The sequence below is a fragment of the Panthera uncia genome (genome assembly GCF_023721935.1).
Source record: "Panthera uncia isolate 11264 chromosome A1 unlocalized genomic scaffold, Puncia_PCG_1.0 HiC_scaffold_17, whole genome shotgun sequence".
In the NCBI taxonomy this organism is placed as follows: Eukaryota; Metazoa; Chordata; class Mammalia; order Carnivora; family Felidae; genus Panthera; species Panthera uncia.
The window spans coordinates 21856401-21875344 of record NW_026057577.1 but is presented as its reverse complement, the minus strand read 5'-3'; the positions used below and the strand labels follow the sequence as shown (position 1 = coordinate 21875344).

The following is an 18944-nucleotide window of genomic DNA, read 5'->3' as shown; positions in this document are numbered from 1 at the left end:
AGCATTGGGTGTTTGGAAGGTGCAAGCAAGTGCCCTGGCAGGAACCAGTTCCCTTTGGGATTTTGGCTGGGGGATGGGTGAGGGAGATGGCGCTGTCGAGCGCCTTTGTTCCCTGTCAAGCTGAGCTGTGTCGTCCAGGGCTCAACAACTCTCCCTCCAGTTGTCCTCCAGCCTTCCCACTCTCTGAGCAGAGGTGTTAACTTATAACCTTCCAGATGTTAAGTCCTGCTTGCTGTCAGAACATACTCCGTCTGGCCCCTCTGCTTTTGCAAGCCAGACTTGGGGGCTCTGCTTTGCCGGTGGGCCGCCCCTCTGCCCCGGCTCCCTCCCGCCAGTCTGTGTAGCGCGCACCGCCTCTCCACCCTTCCTACCTTCTTCCATGGCCCTCTCGTCTGCACTTGGCTCCAGAGAATCCATTCTGCTACTCTTCTGGCAGTTTTCTGAGTTATTTAGGCAGGTGTAGGTGGAATCTAAGTGATCCGCAGGACGCAGTAAGCCCAGCGTCCTCCTACGCTGCCATCTTCCTTTAATCCCTCTGGAGCAGATGTTCTAACAGCGGGCCTCGGTCAAGATGGCAGCTTGACGTTGCAGGACTTCCGGGTCTTACCAGAAAAGCAGAGCAACATTCTCAGCTCTAATTTCTGGGATGAAGGAAAGCACCTATAGAAGAGCTATAATGTTTTCAGATCTTATAGGCACCAATTATTATGCCAGCATAATTAACACACTTCTCCTGGTTCCAGTTGCATATTAAGCAAATCAGGACTGATGCTGTTCCTCTTACATGCACTGTTTATTTCTTCTCAGTTATATGGGTTTTTTGTTGTTGTTGCTGTTGTTTTTGTCTAGCATCAAATTGTGGTTTTATTTGATTGAGGATTAAGTGGGATAATCTTGTATAAGGCAGTATATCTTTAAAAATAAATATTCTTACAGACCACCACAATATGCATAGAGATATATATCTAATATATACACAAGCGTATATATCTAACACTATCCTACTACCAGAAATCAATCCTGTGCCTTCAAAGAGAAGACACCCACTATGTTCAGCAGACTCTTGTTCTATGCATTCTTTCTAGAGTGTTCATTCATTCCTCCAAAGTTATTCATATTACCAATATAGTTATTCTCTAACTTCAGCCTTGTATCAGGAAACACTGAGTCATCAAAAGAAATAATATTGAGGTTTCTGGGGAATGCAGGAGAGAACATCATTCACTTTTTCTACTTTGGCATCAAGATGTTTGTACCAGGAACAGCTCCAGTGGTGTTCCAACTCTCTGACAATTGTAACCCACAGATTCTCCCATTTATCTTATGTTGACAAATGTCCATCTGCCAATGTTTGATAAGGGTTCAACTACTTCTCTGCAAATTTCTAGGAGGAAACACCTTTCTTCTCAGCTCTAGTCTGGGTTCTTTAACAGGATTGCCAAACAGTACATGCCCTTCTGGTGATCATAGCAGTCTCCATGGTTAAGTAGGAAAACTTTGAAGTTGATCAAGTTCCAATTCCCATGTGCCTTGTTTGACATTAGCTGGCGTTTGCACTATTATCCCACCTCTCAGGATACAGAAGCCAGGAGACTTAAAAAAAATCCTAAGGGATGGACAGAAGGAAGGATACCATTTCCTGATAATAGTATAATTCCAAAATTAGTCTTACAAACAAAGGAGGGAGGGGACCTTGACATCATTGAATTCCCACAGCTGTGGTATAGCTACAAAGGTCCAAATTTTGGACCCTTACCAAAAATTTCAGAATGGATCTTCTTACCCTTTGTTAATTATAAAATAAATAGATTTCCAGACTTTTTGCAAAGGAAGGGCCTAAATACGCAGTTGGGAAATGATACGGAGAGAGAGAAGATACATTTTGTACTTCACTGACAAGATAGACCTGAACTTCATCTCCTGGGTATTTTCTACAAGTTTGTAAGCTTAACTAAGGTAGATTAAAGAGGACAATGAGAGGTTTTTTTGGTTTTCTGTCCAGAATGTTTTCCCATCTTTTTTTCTGATACTATTTCCTAACCCTTGACCTCTGGCATGTGACACACTTGTGGTCCATGAAAACATCCCACTGTCTTGGCCATAGCCATCAATCCATGGGTAAGAATATGATATAAGTAGGGTCGATAAAATTCCTGTGTAAGATTCTGAATAGATTCTGTGAGAAAGAAGTTCTGTTTCCTGGAGTTGGAAATAAATTTAGGTTCTTTAGCTGCAAGTATTATAAGCCAATACTGACTACTTAAAACAAAAAAAAAAAAAAAAAAAAAAAAAAAAAAAAGAATGCTTATTAGGAGAGTAAGATGGCAAGTCACAAGGATCTTCCTGGGCAGGAGGAAAGGGACATTGTGATTAAACAGTCCCATAGGACCTCAGAGAATGGGAGAGGAACACATCTCCCAAGGAAAATCATGCTTCTACCAAAGACAGAAGGAAGTGGCTGTGAGCAGGCAGAAACAGATGTTCACTATAGACCAGGGCAGCCAGGTCGTCTCCGGATCTGTGCCTGCAGTAGCTCAAGTAGAGCTAGTATCAAAGAAGAGCGGAATGAGCAGTCCACGAACCCTGTGCTTCAGCCTGCTGAAAATAGTTACAGTTTGGTTTTTGTCACTTGCACCCAACAGAGTCTGGAGCAACACCTAGTTTTCATGGGAGTGATTTTCAGGACTAGAGGTTTCTAGAATGTCCTTTTGAAAATTAGAACCACCCTAAATTTGCACATAGTTAATAAGTCACATTTCTTGGGATCTTCATGATGCATCCCCAAGCTTTTCAGACTCCTGGAGCAGTTGCTTGTCCTTGAGGGGACTTCTGAAATCAGACTTTGGCTGTGGAGTTCTATTTAAAGAAGCCAGCCTATTTTAGGAAGACTTCAGTAGACAAAGGAAGAGACAAACTGACAGGCAATCTCTGAATGAGACCTAGAGATTATAAAGATGAATATAAGCTATTCTCTGCCATAAATATTAAAACTCCTTGGGAACTTCTTAGAAAGTACATCTCGAAGTTACCACTCCTACACTCTCTCACTGTCCCTATTATGACTTGCTGGTGTTTACTGGTCTACATGTAAAATATCTCACCTTGGAATAGCTTCTGGTATTTGAGGATTCAGTGGGAGTGCTTAACAGAATACTCTTTTCTGCAGATGCGGGGATAATCATGTGTATGTTTGAGGGGGAAGATATCTACTTTTTGTTTTCCTGAGTTCTTGTCAGTTTCTGTGATGGCAGTAACACCCTTGACAGCAGTAGGGAAGTACAGGCAGTCTGTTTATGCTTTGACCAAATATCAGACTGAACCCCATGCAGCCTGATGAAATGGGTGGTGAACAGTGCATTTCAACAATGTTCAAGCATTTCCAACAGTGAGATCCCAGGGCCTTCCTTGTTACGTTCTTCGAAAACTCTGGTAAGATAAACATCTGTGTTCAGTAGTGAAAGAATGTTGGTGTAGAACTATCGATCAAGTAATTGGTTCTTAATATGAGGAAGGACAGGCTTATGAAGAGCTGTGCTGAGAGAAAGTCAAAAAGGGCAAGATGGCATTGTTGAAAAAAATCTGGACACAAATGGACAGCTACTCAAGATTGGCCTTACTCCAGCAAATCGGAATATAACCTCTCTCTAAATGCTTGGAACTCCATCAAGTCAAGATTTTATTTGGGCCCAAAGCACTCTCATTAAAATACACTTAAACTTGACAAGGTATTAGTCATTACATCCCAGTGAGGATTGTTTTAATCACTGTTTTTTTTCCCAGTTGAGATTTCATAGAACATGAAATACACCACATTAACCACCTTAAAGTGTAAAATTCATTCATTTTCCTATATTAACAATGTTGTATAACCACTGTTACTATTTAATTCCAGAATGTTCTTATCACCCTCAAATCCCAGGGTTTTTTTTGTGTTGTGTTGTTGTTGTTTTGTTTTGTTTTTAACACCAAGTTTCTATAGGAGCTTTGATCCTAAGGAAGTTTACAGGAAGAGAGAGAATAAGAGGGTTGAGTCCTTGGGGAGGACATCATGATAAAAGATACTCTTGAAAATTTTGGTCCCAGTTGACTGATAGAGTTGGTTGATAAAGAGATAAATCTCTTAAATTTTATTTGAACAATATAGAACAGCAATAGTCTAATCCTTAAAATGACTAGTGTTTAAAAACAGCCTTGTGCCAAGTGGGTGATGGACATTGAGGAGGGCACCTGTTGGGATGAGCACTGGGTATTGTATAGAAACCAATTTGACAATAAATTTCATGTATAAAAAAACAAACAAAAACATCTTTGTGTCACTGAATATCACTGAAATGTCATTCCTTTTCCATACCTCCTTGAACACAATGGCTAGCTCTATTCAGACACTGAGTCCTGCCTGGATAAGCTTGTCCTGGGATCTACCTGCACTAACTGGGAGAATCTTCTGAACAGGAGTAAAATTGAGAGATGACTTAGAATTGATATTGTTGTCACTTGGGCAATGGCAACTTGTATGTGTAGGCTAGATACCTTACTTGGTATACTAGCTGTGCATATTAGGAGAAAAGAATGAAAAGGAAAAAAAAAATCCAGAACACTACATTTGTACACTGGCTTGAAATCTCTGAACCAGGTCTCTGATGTTCTGTTAAAAGATAGGAGTTCCATCGCAGCAAGTGATTTCATGCTCATGTACCAACAAGGGGACTTAGTCACCAATGTCTTTTGCATAGGAGCTTTGTCCTTTTAAGCAAAGGAAGCAAAGAACACAAAGATTGTTTCTGAAACTTAACTTTAGGTTCTTGTGTACTAAGGTTTACCCAAAGGCGAGTCTTAAGGGGTACAGTAGGCATTTTAGTGAATTATGCTGGTAAATAAAGCTGTAAGCACTTCAGATGTAGGCTGTGGAAATGACGGAAGGAATCTGCCTTGGGCTGTGATTATTTGCACAAAGTAAAATCCACAAACAACGCTCAGGCTGTAAGTTTCCTGCTGTGCCAGTTTTATAAGAAAGGTGTTTTTCTTTTCGGTTGAACTTTCCATTGACTTAAATCATTTATTTCCTTGGAGGTAATTTAAGTACATAGCCAATGAAGTAGTTTACTGTGTTGATGTAAAATGAAAAGGAAAAAGTTTGGTAACTCACTGTTGGATCCGTGAGAATATGCTTAAAGGTATTCCTAATATTCTGATCAGGAACATCCCTCTGATCAGAAGAGCTGAATGCCAACCTACTATATATACAGATTTACTTAGAAAATGAACCAAACGAGGAAAAAAATTGCACACTTGGGTAAAAAATATTCTAATTTATTTGGAAATATCTCCATCTGCTTGTTAGAACTACAGACATAATCTGTAATTATAACAGAGAAGTAGATTTACGTCAATCCAAGTAGCATGTCATTTAGAATAAAAACTTTTTTGCCCTCTTGCAATTTCAGTTGTTACAATAAGGCAGGCCTTTAGAGTAGGCAGCCATGATGACACTTGGTGGAGGATGGAAGGGGATTCCTTTCCCATAGTAGTTTGGTTCACTCTCCATTTTTATGGGGTCTGAAATTGTACCATTGGGCATTTATTTCTTGGATCATGAAGTCCTTTTGTTCATCAAGAAGAATCTACTTAAAAATTGCCACTACTCATGGGTGGGTGACTCATGAGGCAAGCATTGCATTATATTTTAACTTGACCATTAGATGAGACTCTATTGGACACGTTGGTTTTGTCCCTTACTCTTTCTTTCTAGTAATGGGTTATCCCTTCCTTTAAGGAAGTGCTTCTCTCCCAGACCAGCCCAGTGCTTCTGTTGGGAGTTGCCAGTCAGAACATTCTTCTTTTCCACTCTGATTTCCCTCTATCATGACACCCAGTGGCAGGGTGCATGACCGGAACCTTGCCCAACTGTAGTACCCCACCCTTGGCCACAAAGATTGGGTCATGTCCCTGCATAGGTATCCAACTCAAGCTAGGAAAGAATGCTTTATTGTACTTTTTCTAACTGGGAGTTGATGGAAAAATGCTTTCTTTTCTCTCTGGAGGAAAGATGGGGACAGCCTCTAGTTGCTTATGGCCACGTTTCCAGTCTCTTGTGACATCCCACTTGAGAGAATGAAGTCTCAATAGAGACAGAAGCAGAGATGAGTGTTGTCAGAATGTTTTGATAGTGTCTGAGACTCTGTATCCATTGGACTATAAGGCTAATGGCATGCCCTTTCTTAGTTTGTTTATGCCAATAAATCACCCTTTCTCCTTAAGCTATTATGACTGGGACATCTGTCATTTGCAAACAGAGGTCTGAGAACTGAAAACAAACATTTTATAAAAGGATACAAGATAACTAGAGGAGGGCTATTGTTCTGGTCTAGACATGTGTGTGGGAGGTGGGTCAACCCTAACTGGTGTGCGTTTAAATGGAGGGCATTGTGTGTTAAAGCTACCGACATCTTTGCAGACTTTACTTTCAAGTGTGTTAAGACGTAGGACAAGGTGACCACAGTCTCCGCGAATGAAAGCCAATATGACTCTGGGGCCACAAGTGCTTTGACAGTCTCCTGGACTATTGAATTCAGGTTGAGGAACATGGGAGTAATGGGAGAGCAAGAAAGTGCAAATATTTGATTTAAGTCAGTCCACTGACTCACTTTTTCGGCCAAAAAAAGAAGCAACATATAGGTCCAAAACGAGTCACTCTTTTCATCCCTGATTGACCTTGGAATATCTGCCCTTATTTAAATTTGTAGCTGTTCATAATGCATTCAGGTTTTGTGGATTTTTCTTCTGGTAGCTTAAAAAAAACAAATACAGAGAAAAAAATGGGCACAGAAGGTGGGACTTAATGTTTTCTACCCTCTTTGAACCGTGAGAGTCCCAGTACCTCAGGATAATTTAATTTTGACCTACTCAAATATCAGAAGGACAAAATTAGACAGGATTTTTCATTAGACAGGATTTGTCATTAGACAGCAAATGATATTTTTGTCAACGATGAGAATTATATACCTTGCAGTATTATCTCTTTTCACTAGATGAAAAATATAGTCAATAAGTTGAAAGCTTCTCTCAGGTGAATTGGAGAACTTTCTCCAATGTGCTGTACAATTATTATCAGTTTCTTATTACACAACTAACCTGAAATCTGGCTATGGTGCCCTAGGATAAAGACCTTTAAATGGATATATCATTGAGTGGATTTTATTCCCTAGGTTTTCATGATGGCAAAAGCAAATTCATAAGCTATCATTATGTTTTGTGGAAAGAGAAAAACAAATTGACCTTCAGCATTTTTTTTCAAGATGACTGTGTTCCATGCCATTTCATCCCCAGGATAGCACTTTTCAAAATAGAAAATTAAATCCAAACTCATATTAAAAGCTTTACCACATGGCCGGGATGCTGATGTGTCTCCCTTTCTGAAGCTACCACATCGCCTACTTTCCCCTCCTCCATTTATTTCCACGGTCCTCCTCTTTTTCCAGAATTATTTATGAATAATAAAGGAAACCAGAGGAAGAATAATGGCATGTTTCTGGTTTTACAAGAATGCCACACACGAGAGGAAGACATTTATCCAGGGGCCCACGGTTTTGCAAGAGATCCACCAGGCAGAATGAGGATGGATAGCACTTCTGTAGAACAGAGACAAAATAGCCTTCTGTTCAGAGGTGCATAGGCACACTGGGTAGTGTAAGTGGCTGTCTGGAGGCTGATGGCCTTAGGTGTTGCTCACACTAATCTGGGGACAAGTAACCAACATCCCTAAGCCTCTGTTTATTCTTTGGGCATCCATAAATGTACTTACTTCAGAGCTTATTCTGAGACTTAAATTCATGTGAAGTGCTTAGCAAAATGTCTGGCACAAAGTATTAAATGGTAACTTATATCATGGCTAATGACGACGGTCTGAGGGGTCTTTTTCCCCCAATGTGTGTTTATAGTCTCTTAGAGAAGACTTAAAGATCTACACCAAAGCGGCTATTAAAATCTTTCTAAACCACCCAGATTTCCTCCTCTCCCAGCCTTGCCTGCTTGGTTCTGGCTCATTCACCTATTGTTTAAATGCTTTTTTTTTTTTTTTTTTTTTAACTTCCCTGGGTTTTTTTTAACTTCACTGCCTTAGCCTACAGGCCTGTCCACACTCATCTCCCCGCTCCACTCAAGAGCTTCATCCGTCGGGTCCTCCTTCGGCTCACCTCCCTCACTGCCGCCCAACTTGTGCAGAGACGCTTATCAGTTCTTCCAAGTCCAGCTCTTCAGCCTCAGAGACTTTGCTTCAAGGAACTGCTTATTCATTCTCTGCCTCACTTACAGTGAAAGTGAACCCAGCCTGGAGTCAGTAGTTTGTGTAATGTCACTATTCATGTGGAAAGGAGGTCAGGCCAGGCCAGACCTGCATGCTGTTGGGCCAGTATGCTGCCTGGCACTGTGGCCCTGCTTTTAGCTCTGTTGCCAGTAAAACCATATATCTCGCAGGATAGAGGGCCGGCATGCAACTGTCACGTGGTAATACTGACCTCTAGGGGCTGGCTTTCCTTCACACAGAGTCTTTATCTTCTCATTCAGTTCCAGGACTGTGATGGCAGCCTCTTGCTTAGCTGTTGCCAAATCAGTTTGCAGCATTTTCAGTTTCCTTTTGTGCTTTAGTTTCTTAAAAAAAAAAATAAGAGTTTCCATCACTAGAGACCCATGCATCAAAGGAATAAAAAGAACTAATGAAGTCTGGACAAACATGGCCTCGAAGCCCAGCTTACATGAACTGCTCTTGGATTATCTAGCTGAAGCCCTTTCTGAGGTCTGTGAAGCGGAGTGCTTGTGACCCTGTTGAAGCATTGCGGTAATAAAAGCCACTCTCTACATTCGAGTATCTTTTACCCTCTTGAAAGGTTTTCATGTGCATCCGAACCTTGTATTTTGGTCACTTGTAATAGAGGCAATTGGAGATCAACTTTAGTTGGCGGTTGACATTTTACCGCTGAGGTGCCAGTGCCTAAAAGGGTCTGACTTTTTTTCCCAGTCTGCAAGTAAACTCCCGTGAGATAGAGCCTTGTTTCTGTCTAATGTTCCACGCTAACACCATAATGGTTTGCATTCAAATAAACTCTGAAGAGTGTGATGCTAGCATGAAATGCTGATGTTTGCAGATATTTACCATGGTATCTATACAGGGAAAGTGATCAGGGGTACAAATGGTTAAGCAGTAGAAGACAGGAATTGCTTGCTATAAAATAATCTGATTGATGACATCTAAACCTTTGAAAGAACTACTTTAGGAAGGTGTTACCTAACCCAAGGGTTCACCTTGAGACTTTATGACTACTCCTTTTATGGGTGGCAAAATGAATTTGATTTGTCAAAACCAGATGTAGCTGTCACTACAGAGAAGCCATCTATTGTGAAAAGTTTCGTATTTGCACTTGGGTGATGCTATCTTTCCACTGACGGGCTCACTTTGCCAAGTCTGAATGGACTGGTAATTAGGAATCCCAGAAAATAAATGACTAACATTTCTTATCAGACCTAAATCTTGAGATAGAGGAAAAGAATGGCTTTTGCACACCAAGGAAAACTTCACATAGAAAACATCAGGTGGTAGGGAATGGCTGGGAATGGCTCCCTTTTTATTTTTTTTTTTGAGAGTGAAACCAGTAAAATCAGTTTTTCGAATATGGGATTAGATAGTCATGGACATCCCATTTCATTCATTCATTCATTCATTCATTCATTCATTCATTTTTTTAGAGAGTGAGCTGGGGAGAGGGGCAAAGAGATAAAAAAAGAGAGAAAGAATCTCAAGCAGGCTCCACGCTGAGCCTGGAACCCAACACAGAGCTTGATCCCACAACCCTATGATCATGACCTGGGCTGAAATCAAGAGGTGGACACTCAATGGACTGAGCCACCCAGGCCCCCCTAAACCCCCCATTTTAAAGACAGATCGTCTTTTAGGCTGAAGCAGGATTAGGATTTCACGAAAGCTGAATTAATGACATACATATGGCTAAGACAGAATGTGTTATTCAAATGAGCATGGTAGTCATGGAACTTCTAGGGAGTTGGAAGGGTGGAATCTGGCATGGTTCCCCAGCACGGTTCAGTTGAGAGGTGCCCTGATCCACAGCATGAGCTCCTGGTTGGTTCAGCAGTTCTCCTAGAGTGTAGTTAGTAATCACAGACTCATTCCATTATGCTAATTATGAAGCACCCTTTTGGTGTCAGTCATGATGCTGTCCAGTTGTTGAAACATCATTGCTGATAAGGCTCCATGGCACTCACAGCTTCTAACTACTTCCATGCCTCTGAGTCTGTTCATCAAAAGCCTTCACCATCTGGCCCACCCTTAGGGTTAGTTCAGGGAGAAACTGAGCTGATCAAGAAATGCCTGGGTATTTGATAGCTGTGTTTCCCATAGTAAGTTATTAGGTTGGCATGTTCATTGTTACCTCCCTATCTTATCAGTTGGTTTCTGTTTGTTCATGAGGACCTCATCCATTGCAGGTCTGGGGTGATAATGCCTCTGAGGCCCTGTGTGATTTTCTACATCCTGTCCTGATGCTGCTTCAGGACTGTTCCATGCTCAGATTTTTCACCCTTTGTTTTTATCATTTAGAACTTAGGAGCTAGAAAGTGGGAGGAATGATATTGAAAGTGAGAAAGTAAAGGAAATGAGGGAAAGAATGGCAAAGGGATTCTGAAGACAGTGTTAACTGAAAGTGTCAGAAAAAGGGGCACGTGGGTGGCTCAGTTGTTGAGGCATCTGACTCTTGATTTTGGCTCAGGTCATGATCTCTTGGTTCGTGGGACCAAGCGCCACATCCAGCTCTGTGCTAACAGTGGGGAGCCTGCTTGGAATTCTCTCTAACCTCTCTTTCCTCCCCTCCCCCGCACTCTTTCACAGCGCACATGCTCTCTCTCTCAAAATAAATAAACTTAAAAAAAAGTGTCAGAAAATAACCAATAATGGCATGCGTGCTGACACATTAGAGATTAAGTGTGAGGGTGAATGTACCTTACACTGACCTATATAAAAAAGTTAGGGTGATGGATAGAAAGAGTAACCAATAGACAAGTGACAAATCAGAGTTAGCAAAACAGTAATTTAATCTAGTTATTAAGTATATAGATGTTTACTGTAAAAGTCCTTCAACTTTTCCGTGCTTGGAATTTTCTATAAGGAAATACTGAGAGGAGTAAGAAGAAAAGATTTCATTTCATCACATTGCTTCTCCCTTAATTCTTTTTTTTTTATCACTTTAGGTTGTTTTATTTTGTGCCCCCCCTCGCTCCCTCCCCACCAAAGAAAACAAAACAAAACAAAAAAAAACCACACCACAAATCCTGTAATAAGAATTGCAGGTGGTTTTCTTGGGAGGTAATGAGAAGCAACACTTTGAAGATATATAACATAGAAAGAAAGTAAAGGTTGTGCTAATGAATGGATTTCCACTGTTGCCAAATTGGTCTCTGTCCTACTGGAAAACTTCTTTTTTTTAAATTCAAGTTAGTTAACATATAATGTAGTATTGGCTTCAGGAGTAGAATTTAGGCATTCATCACTTAGATACAACACCCAGTGCTTATCCCAACAAGTGCACAAACCATTGCCCATTTAGTCCATTCCCCACCCACCTCCTCTCCAGCAACCCTCAGCTTGTTCTCTATTGTTAAGACTCTGTTATGGTTTGCCTCCCTGTTTTTATCTTATTTTACTTTTCCTTCCCTTCCCCTATTTTCACATTTTGCTTCTTAAATTCCACCTTTGAGTGAAATCATAGCATGCTTGTCTTTCTCCGACTTAATTCACTTAGCATAATATACTCTTGTTCCATCCACATTATTGCAAACGGCAAGATTTCATTCTTTTTGATTACTAGTAATATTCCTGTGTGTGTGTGTGTGTGTGTGTGTGTGTGTGTGTGTGTGTGTGTCTATCATATCTTCTTTATCCGTTCATCAGGTGATGGACATTTGGGCTCTTTCCATAGTTTGGCTGTTGTTGGTAATGCTGCTATAAACATTGGGGTGCACGTTCCCCTTCAAATCAGCATTTTTGTATTCTTTGGATAAATACCTAGTAGTACAGTTGCTGGGTCATAGGGTGGTTATATTTTTATCTTTTGGACAACCTCCATCCTCTCTGCCAAAGGGACTGCACCAGTTTGCATTCCTACCAACAGGGTAAAAACAGTTCCTCACCAACATCTGTTGTTTCCTGAGTTGTTAATTTTAGTCATTCTGACAGGTGTGAGATGGTATCTCATTATGGTTTTGATCTGTATTTCCCTGATGATGAGTGGTCTTGAGTATCTTTTCATGGGTCTGTTAGCCACCATGTCTTCTTTGGAAAAGTGTCTATTCAGGTCCTCTGCCCATTTCTTCACTGAATTTTTTTTTTTTTTTTGGTGTTGAGTTTGATAAGTTCTTTATAGATTTTGGATATTAAGCCTTTATCCAATATTTCATTGCAAATATTTTCTCCCATTCTTTTGGTTGCCTTTTAATTTTGTTAATTGTTTCCTTCACTGTACAGAAGCTTCTTATCTTGATGAGGTCCCAATAGTTCATTTTTGCTTTTGTTTCCCTTGCCTCTGGAGACATGTTGAGTAAGAAGTTGCTGTGGTCAAAGTCAAAGAGCTTGCTTCCTGTGTTCTCCTCTAAGATTCTGATGGTTTGCTGGGTTCTCCCTTAATTCTTAATAGATGGTATTCATATTCTGAAATCATTTTGCAATGATTCATATGCAGATAAGTATTATTTTTTGAAACTTTTCTCAAAGTAGGCATTGATAGTAAATAAACCTAAGCAAAAACTAAATGTAACTTGGAAAGACTCGGTGAGGTGGCCAACAGGGGCTGGCATGGTGTCACCAAGAAAAAGTCTTTATCAAGCTACATTTCTGTTTTGACAGGATGAATTGGTGGATAGAGTGACTTGATGAATATGTGTCAGTGGAAAGACATAATGCTTCTCAATATCAGTTAAACATTTCACCTTTTCAGTTAAAAAAACTTCATTCCTTAAAAAAAATCAAATTTTCAGACCACCTTTTTATCTTCCTCTTATGGTGATTGTATGTTTTGCCTTTATTATTGTTATGATATTTGTATATTTGCCTTATGATCTGAAAAAGTAAGTGAGGATATTTAGTTTGGAGAAGACAGTATACAGGGGAGTCATGACATGTGACTTCAGTGATCTAAGGTACTATTCAAGAGGAGAGGAAGTTGAGTTAAACAGTATTATTTTAGAGATACCTGGGGAACAATAAGTAAAGAAGTCAAGAGGAGGCAGATTTTGGCACAACGTGAGAAAGCACCCTCCAATAATCAGGGCTGCATTCATAACAAGGTAGGATGGGTCCTGGCAAAGGCCTCCTGCTCTGGGAATGATCAAGCAGAGACTGGATGAACATCTTCAGGCAGGCCCATGGTAAACTCTGGGACCTGGGTCGGGAGGTAATTAGAGGTCTGGCTTACCCCCAATTCTTTCCACCTCTGGCTTCCTCCAGTCTCTTAGGGGCACAGCACATTTATGAATGGATACCTCAGCCCTCAAAGTCTCTGAGATGGGTACAGTTTTCAGGGATCCCTTAAAAACAGCTCTGGAATTTGTGAGATGTTCTGTAGGAAGGCCAAAAAAGGCCTGTGGGGACCTTATTCAAGGATATTATCCTTATTCAAGGATATCCTTATTCAGGATAATGTGACCCAAAATGTGCAAACTTTATTATTTAGCTATAATGGAAAGGGGAAGGGAAGTTTAGATTTAAACAAAAAATTGAATAAAGAACCTTGATTTGTTCTATTGGGATCTTTTGGTTGTTCAAACCAGTTGTTAAAAGAGTTTAACAACTTTGTCTTTTTTTTTTTTTATTTTCTCCAGACAGAACTGCTGTATGCTATTAATTCATAGATCTAACCAAGCCCTTTGGGCATTTCTAAAAATTCATTTTGCCAACATGTTTTTTATTAGTCATAGACATCAAATGATTTCAGCAATGATAATATTTTCCTTTGCTTTTTTGGCATTCTTTAGCCAGGCAACCCAAGTGTTGTACTTGAACGTAATTGAGTCTGTTATTGTCTCCTTAGTAACTAGGAACTCCTGTCCATGATTACTGAAAGGACAGGAAGGCTTTATAGCTTGGAGGTAAATTCCTATTACCTTGCTCTTTTCCTACTTCTCCTACAGGGCGGACAGAAGGAGGAAATCATGTATTTGTGCAATGTTTTGAAAAGGAAATATCTATCCATATCACATTGCTGAATAGCTTGCATTATACCAAGTCATCGGGAATTAGAAATCATCAGGGAACTATTTATAGATGAGTTTCATCACAAAGTTGCCAGCATTGTTTAAAATTTCTTGGTCTTTGCACATACTTTGAACTGTGGCCTCAGATTCTAAGCCCAGGCTTTGTCAACTATTGGCCATGAGAAATTGGGCTGGGCTTATGACATTTCCAGGTCCCTAATCCCATGTCACATAGCTGGTGGAGAGTCATTGACATAGCATACAAATGACAGTATCCAGTTCTATAGTTGCAAAGTAGTAGATAGGTCTTTCTCTTTTGTCGTTATTCCTTGAAACACATCAGGGAAACTCTCGACCCTCCACTAAAAACACTAAGGTATCCTTTCTAAAGAGGTCTTTGTCACACTTTAGAAAATGAAATTTGTTCTTTAACAAGAGCAAGATTTGTCTTCTTCTCTTTCAAGATTTGTCTTCTTTTCTTTCTCCTTCCCCATCTTCCTCCACTTCCTCTTCTTTCTTCTTCTAAAGCAAGCTTTCTGCATAATTGCAGTGATCTTCTCCTCACTTTGGGTGGGTAGACAAAACTTAATGTCCTGAAAACAGATATGCAAATAACCTTGATCCATTCCACTGCCAGAGCTGGCCGGATGCCTGGCAGAGTAGGTGGCTGCCTTGGTGGAATGATGTGAGCAGCTTTCTAAAGCCCTACCTCTTGCTGCCTGTGGCATCTATGTCAGGCTTGCCGGAGCATAGCTTCTTCCCACCTTGTCTGAAATCCACCCCATTAAGTCCCCTTCGTTACTTAGCAGAGATAACAAAGACAGGTTTTGTCTCCAGAGGCCACTGATAAAATGCTCACTACCAAGAACATAAAAGAGAATTTGGTTTGAATACAGAACATAGAAGCAGATTTCCCCTTTCATGTCTTTTCTATAATAGCCCATTGTTAATAACAAAACGAATTAAAGTGATGATAGTAGCTTTTGGGTACAACTCGGCTTAAAAAATCAATTTTACATCTCTTGTTTTGTATTTATGCCATCCTTAGGTAAATATTTTAGAAGTCTAGGAATGGCAAATAGGTGCCTTGTAGTTTCCTTTCTACTCCATGGCAGGCCCTCACTTTGGGGATTTTTTCACCCCAGTTTGCATCAGTGACTTCACAATCCTTAATCCACACTCCCAGCAGCCACTGCTCATTGATGAAACCTAGTTGTTATCTATGATCTTGTCTCTGTTTTGTAGGTAAGAGAATTGAGGACCCAGGAGAACTTGAGTAGATCATGGTAACCATAATCTCTTAGTAAGTAGCTAACTTGACTTGAACTGAGTTCTTTTGATTCCAAAGACTGATTTTTCTTCTCAGTGGTAGCATAAAGCTTCACTAATCAATAGCACCATTAATTTTTAAGTTACTTAAAGCTAACTTTGTTAGTGACACTGAGTGTGAGTGGCTCTGCTTAGTGGAAGTAGAAAGGCAACAAAACAGACTTGGTTATAAAAGAGTGATGCTGAAGTGTGATGGTGAGGCACTTATAACATGGATTGCTATGATATCACTAGAGAACCTAAGAAATAAAGGAAAGGTGTAATGAACCCAACTAAGGGCTGTCTGTGCCAGGTGTTGCTCTGAGCTCTCTTAGTGTCTTTCATAAAAGGATCTTGGATTGATCCTGGTGATTGTGACCATTTTGTTAGGTCATCTGAAGTGACAAAGAGTAGATCAGATGAAACTTATTTACAAAACACCTTGAATGAAAGACCAATCACAAATGCAAAACAGAGCATAGTCTCCATTCATTTAACAAGGTTACGGGGATTAGTTAATACATAAACCTTTAGGCCTCATCTCAGCCTTGACCAAGAGTCCGGCCCCACGTAACCGCTGTTGATGTTTCATGACCAACATGAAACATAGTCAGACTTGGGAAATCATAGCTGACACTTTACAGTTCTCTAAAGTATTCCTCCCATCTGAATAGCTTATTTTGTGTTAAAGCATGCTATAGAAATAAATTTTATTTCTGTTTCCTACTCCCAGAGGATTTGGAAGTTGTAATAAAAAGAAAACAAAATCCCAGTAATTAATTAGACAAACATCTTGAGTCACTACAGAAGAGTTTACCTATAGTTGGAGCCAAGTCTCAGTTCTTTCCCTCTATGGGATAAATAATTCTTAGAGACAGAGGCAAAGTTTGCCAGTAGATGTCCTAGTTTCCAGAAATGTCTGTGCACGTGTTTATGTAAGACAAGTAACAAATTAATACAAGATAAAGAGAGAACTTACACTTGAAATGAAATCCAATGATAAGGTAGACATGTCTAACAATAGAACTGTCCAACAGTTGAAAATTTTGCCAAGGACCATAAGCTACCCCTCCTTGCATGTAGTACACAGACTTACTGAGAATGTTCAAGAGAGAAGCTAATGCTTACCATGTATAATAAGCCAGGCATAGTTCTGAGAAGTTGATACATTTATACATTACTACTTAATTTCTTTTTTTGTAGCAAACCAGTGAAGTAGAACTATTATCAATTCCCTGTTTAAATGTAAACCCTGAAGTACATAGATCTTTAAGTAACTTTCCCAAAGTCAAATGGTGACTCACAGTTCAAATCTGAGCAGTCCAGCTTTAGACTGTCCCTTCCATTCCTTTGCCATGAATGCCTCAATATCATACTAAGGGTCCTACATTGTGAACTGTGTAAATGAGATGGCATTTTATATTCTATAAGTCCATTTCTTTTTTTTTTTAATAAATATTTTTTTATTTTTAAATTTTTTTTTAATGTTTTATTTATTTTTGAGACAGGGAGAGACAGAGCCTTAACAGGGGAGGGTCAGAGAGAGGGAGACACAGAATCTGAAACAGGCTCCAGGCTCTGAGCCGTCAGCACAGAGCCCGACGCGGGGCTCGAACTCACGGACTGCGAGATCATGACCTGAGCCGAAGTCGGCCGCTTAACCGGCTGAGCCACCCAGGTGCCCCTAAATCCATTTCTTAAAGTAAGAAGTGTTCAGTTTCTGATCATGAAGCTTTGAGACATGGGCTGACCCCTTAGCACAATTTAGGAAATCAGATAGAATCACTGAATCCTACATGACACAGAATTGAGTACAGTCTTTGAAACCAAATTGCCCAACCCTAGCATTTTAAAGATGTGGGAGTATAAGCAGAGAAAAATGACATGATTTGGCCAGTATCATAGCTAATAAAACTGCAAGAGACAAGACTCAAAGTCAGATTCTCTGACTCCTCATTTCAGTGTGTGTGTGTGTGTGTGTGTGTGTGTGTGTGTGTGTGTTTCCCCACTATATCATGTTGCTCCTTGGCCATACAAGCTGAAGGGCAGTGAAATGAGTATATGATTGAAACTTGGAGCAGTAACTAAAACCCCCAAGGTATAAGATCCCAGCGTCAAAAATAGCAGTTATTTAGGCAGGTACTTTACCTTAAGTCTCTTGTCACACAGAGAGCTATAAAGGACTGGATTCAGGTCACTCTATACAGTACATATTGGGGTTACATTTGACAGAAAGCAGAATTGTTACGGGTCCCTGGGTGGCTCAGTCGGTTGGGCATCCAACTTGAGCTCAGATCATGATCTCACAGTTTGTGAGTTTGAGCCCCACATAGGGCTCTGTGCTGACAGCTCATAACCGAGCCCACTTTGGTTTCTCTCTCTCTCTCTCTCTCTCTTCCCCTCCCCAACTTGTGCTCTGTCTCTCTCTCTCTCAAAAATAAATAAACATTAAATATTTTTTAAAAAAAGAAAAGAAAGCAGAGTTGTTAGATAATTGAGATCCCTTTCACTTCAAAGAAACAAGAAGCTGGACCCATAAGAGAAACTTGCCCTCATACAGCATTAGAATATCTGTACTCAGTCAAACAAACTCACTCCTAAGATTAAGGGGTGCTGCCTACCTGTAAGCTCTTTTTTGTGTGAGTGTAACCCTGCCTTATCATTCTTACCCAGTAAACATTAATCAGGCTGGCAACCAAGAGTTTTGAGAAAGGAAGAACCTACAGTGAAATAATTCAATAAATAAATTTTCATACTGGCTGAGCACAGCACAAAATAAAACTGAGTGTTCACAAGGTCTTTCTCAAAAAGAAAGTGTAGTCGGTGCTTGGTAAAGCCCAAATCCGATTTTTGGTCTTACAGTCTCAAATCACACCCTGAGAACAGAGAGAGAAGTGCCTTGTCACACCTAACAGAGCCTCCTAGGAAGCTGTTTTCCAGTCCAATCTTCCCCGGGGACAGAGAGAACCCAAAGGGCCAAAGCTGTACATGAAGCAATTTGACTTTCTCAGCCCCACCTCTACAGGTATTGGTATCACTGGCAAACTGCTATAGAAAGTGACGTGGGTGGAAGAGAACAGAAGCCAGAGTACAGAATATATAGGTGGGGGGGAAAGAATTCCCATGTCTGCCTTGTGAAAGTGCTGCCAAGCTCTTCCAACATGATCATAAAAATTATGAAAATGTTTTTCTCTGCAATGACTTTATAATAGGGCACATGCTTGTTTTTGTTTTTTTTCGTTCTGTTCTGTGCCCAAAACTCCTTTTGAACTTGACTAAGGCAGCCTTCTGAGCGGAAATTGGCAGCTATTGGCCATATATGACTTACCCTGAATCATAAAGCAAAGACATGTGTTTGAAGACTGGAAAATTAAGATGCTGAAGCA

The 18944-nt window shown here is 40.2% G+C and overlaps 1 protein-coding gene and 1 long non-coding RNA gene across 3 annotated transcripts in view; one reads left to right on the top strand and one right to left on the bottom strand.

Annotated features, from left to right (window-relative positions):
* CCDC192 (coiled-coil domain containing 192) overlaps positions 1–18944 on the bottom strand; it is a 205565-nt gene that overhangs the window by 59655 nt on the left and 126966 nt on the right. For both annotated transcript variants that reach the window (XM_049648457.1, XM_049648458.1), the window contains exon 6: positions 8514–8646. In XM_049648457.1, the coding sequence (XP_049504414.1) occupies positions 8514–8646 (133 nt within the window). The remainder of the gene's footprint in view (positions 1–8513; positions 8647–18944) is intronic.
* Positions 1–18944, top strand: part of LOC125934866 (uncharacterized) — a 266270-nt gene that overhangs the window by 200439 nt on the left and 46887 nt on the right. The gene's annotated exons all lie outside the window — the stretch shown is intronic.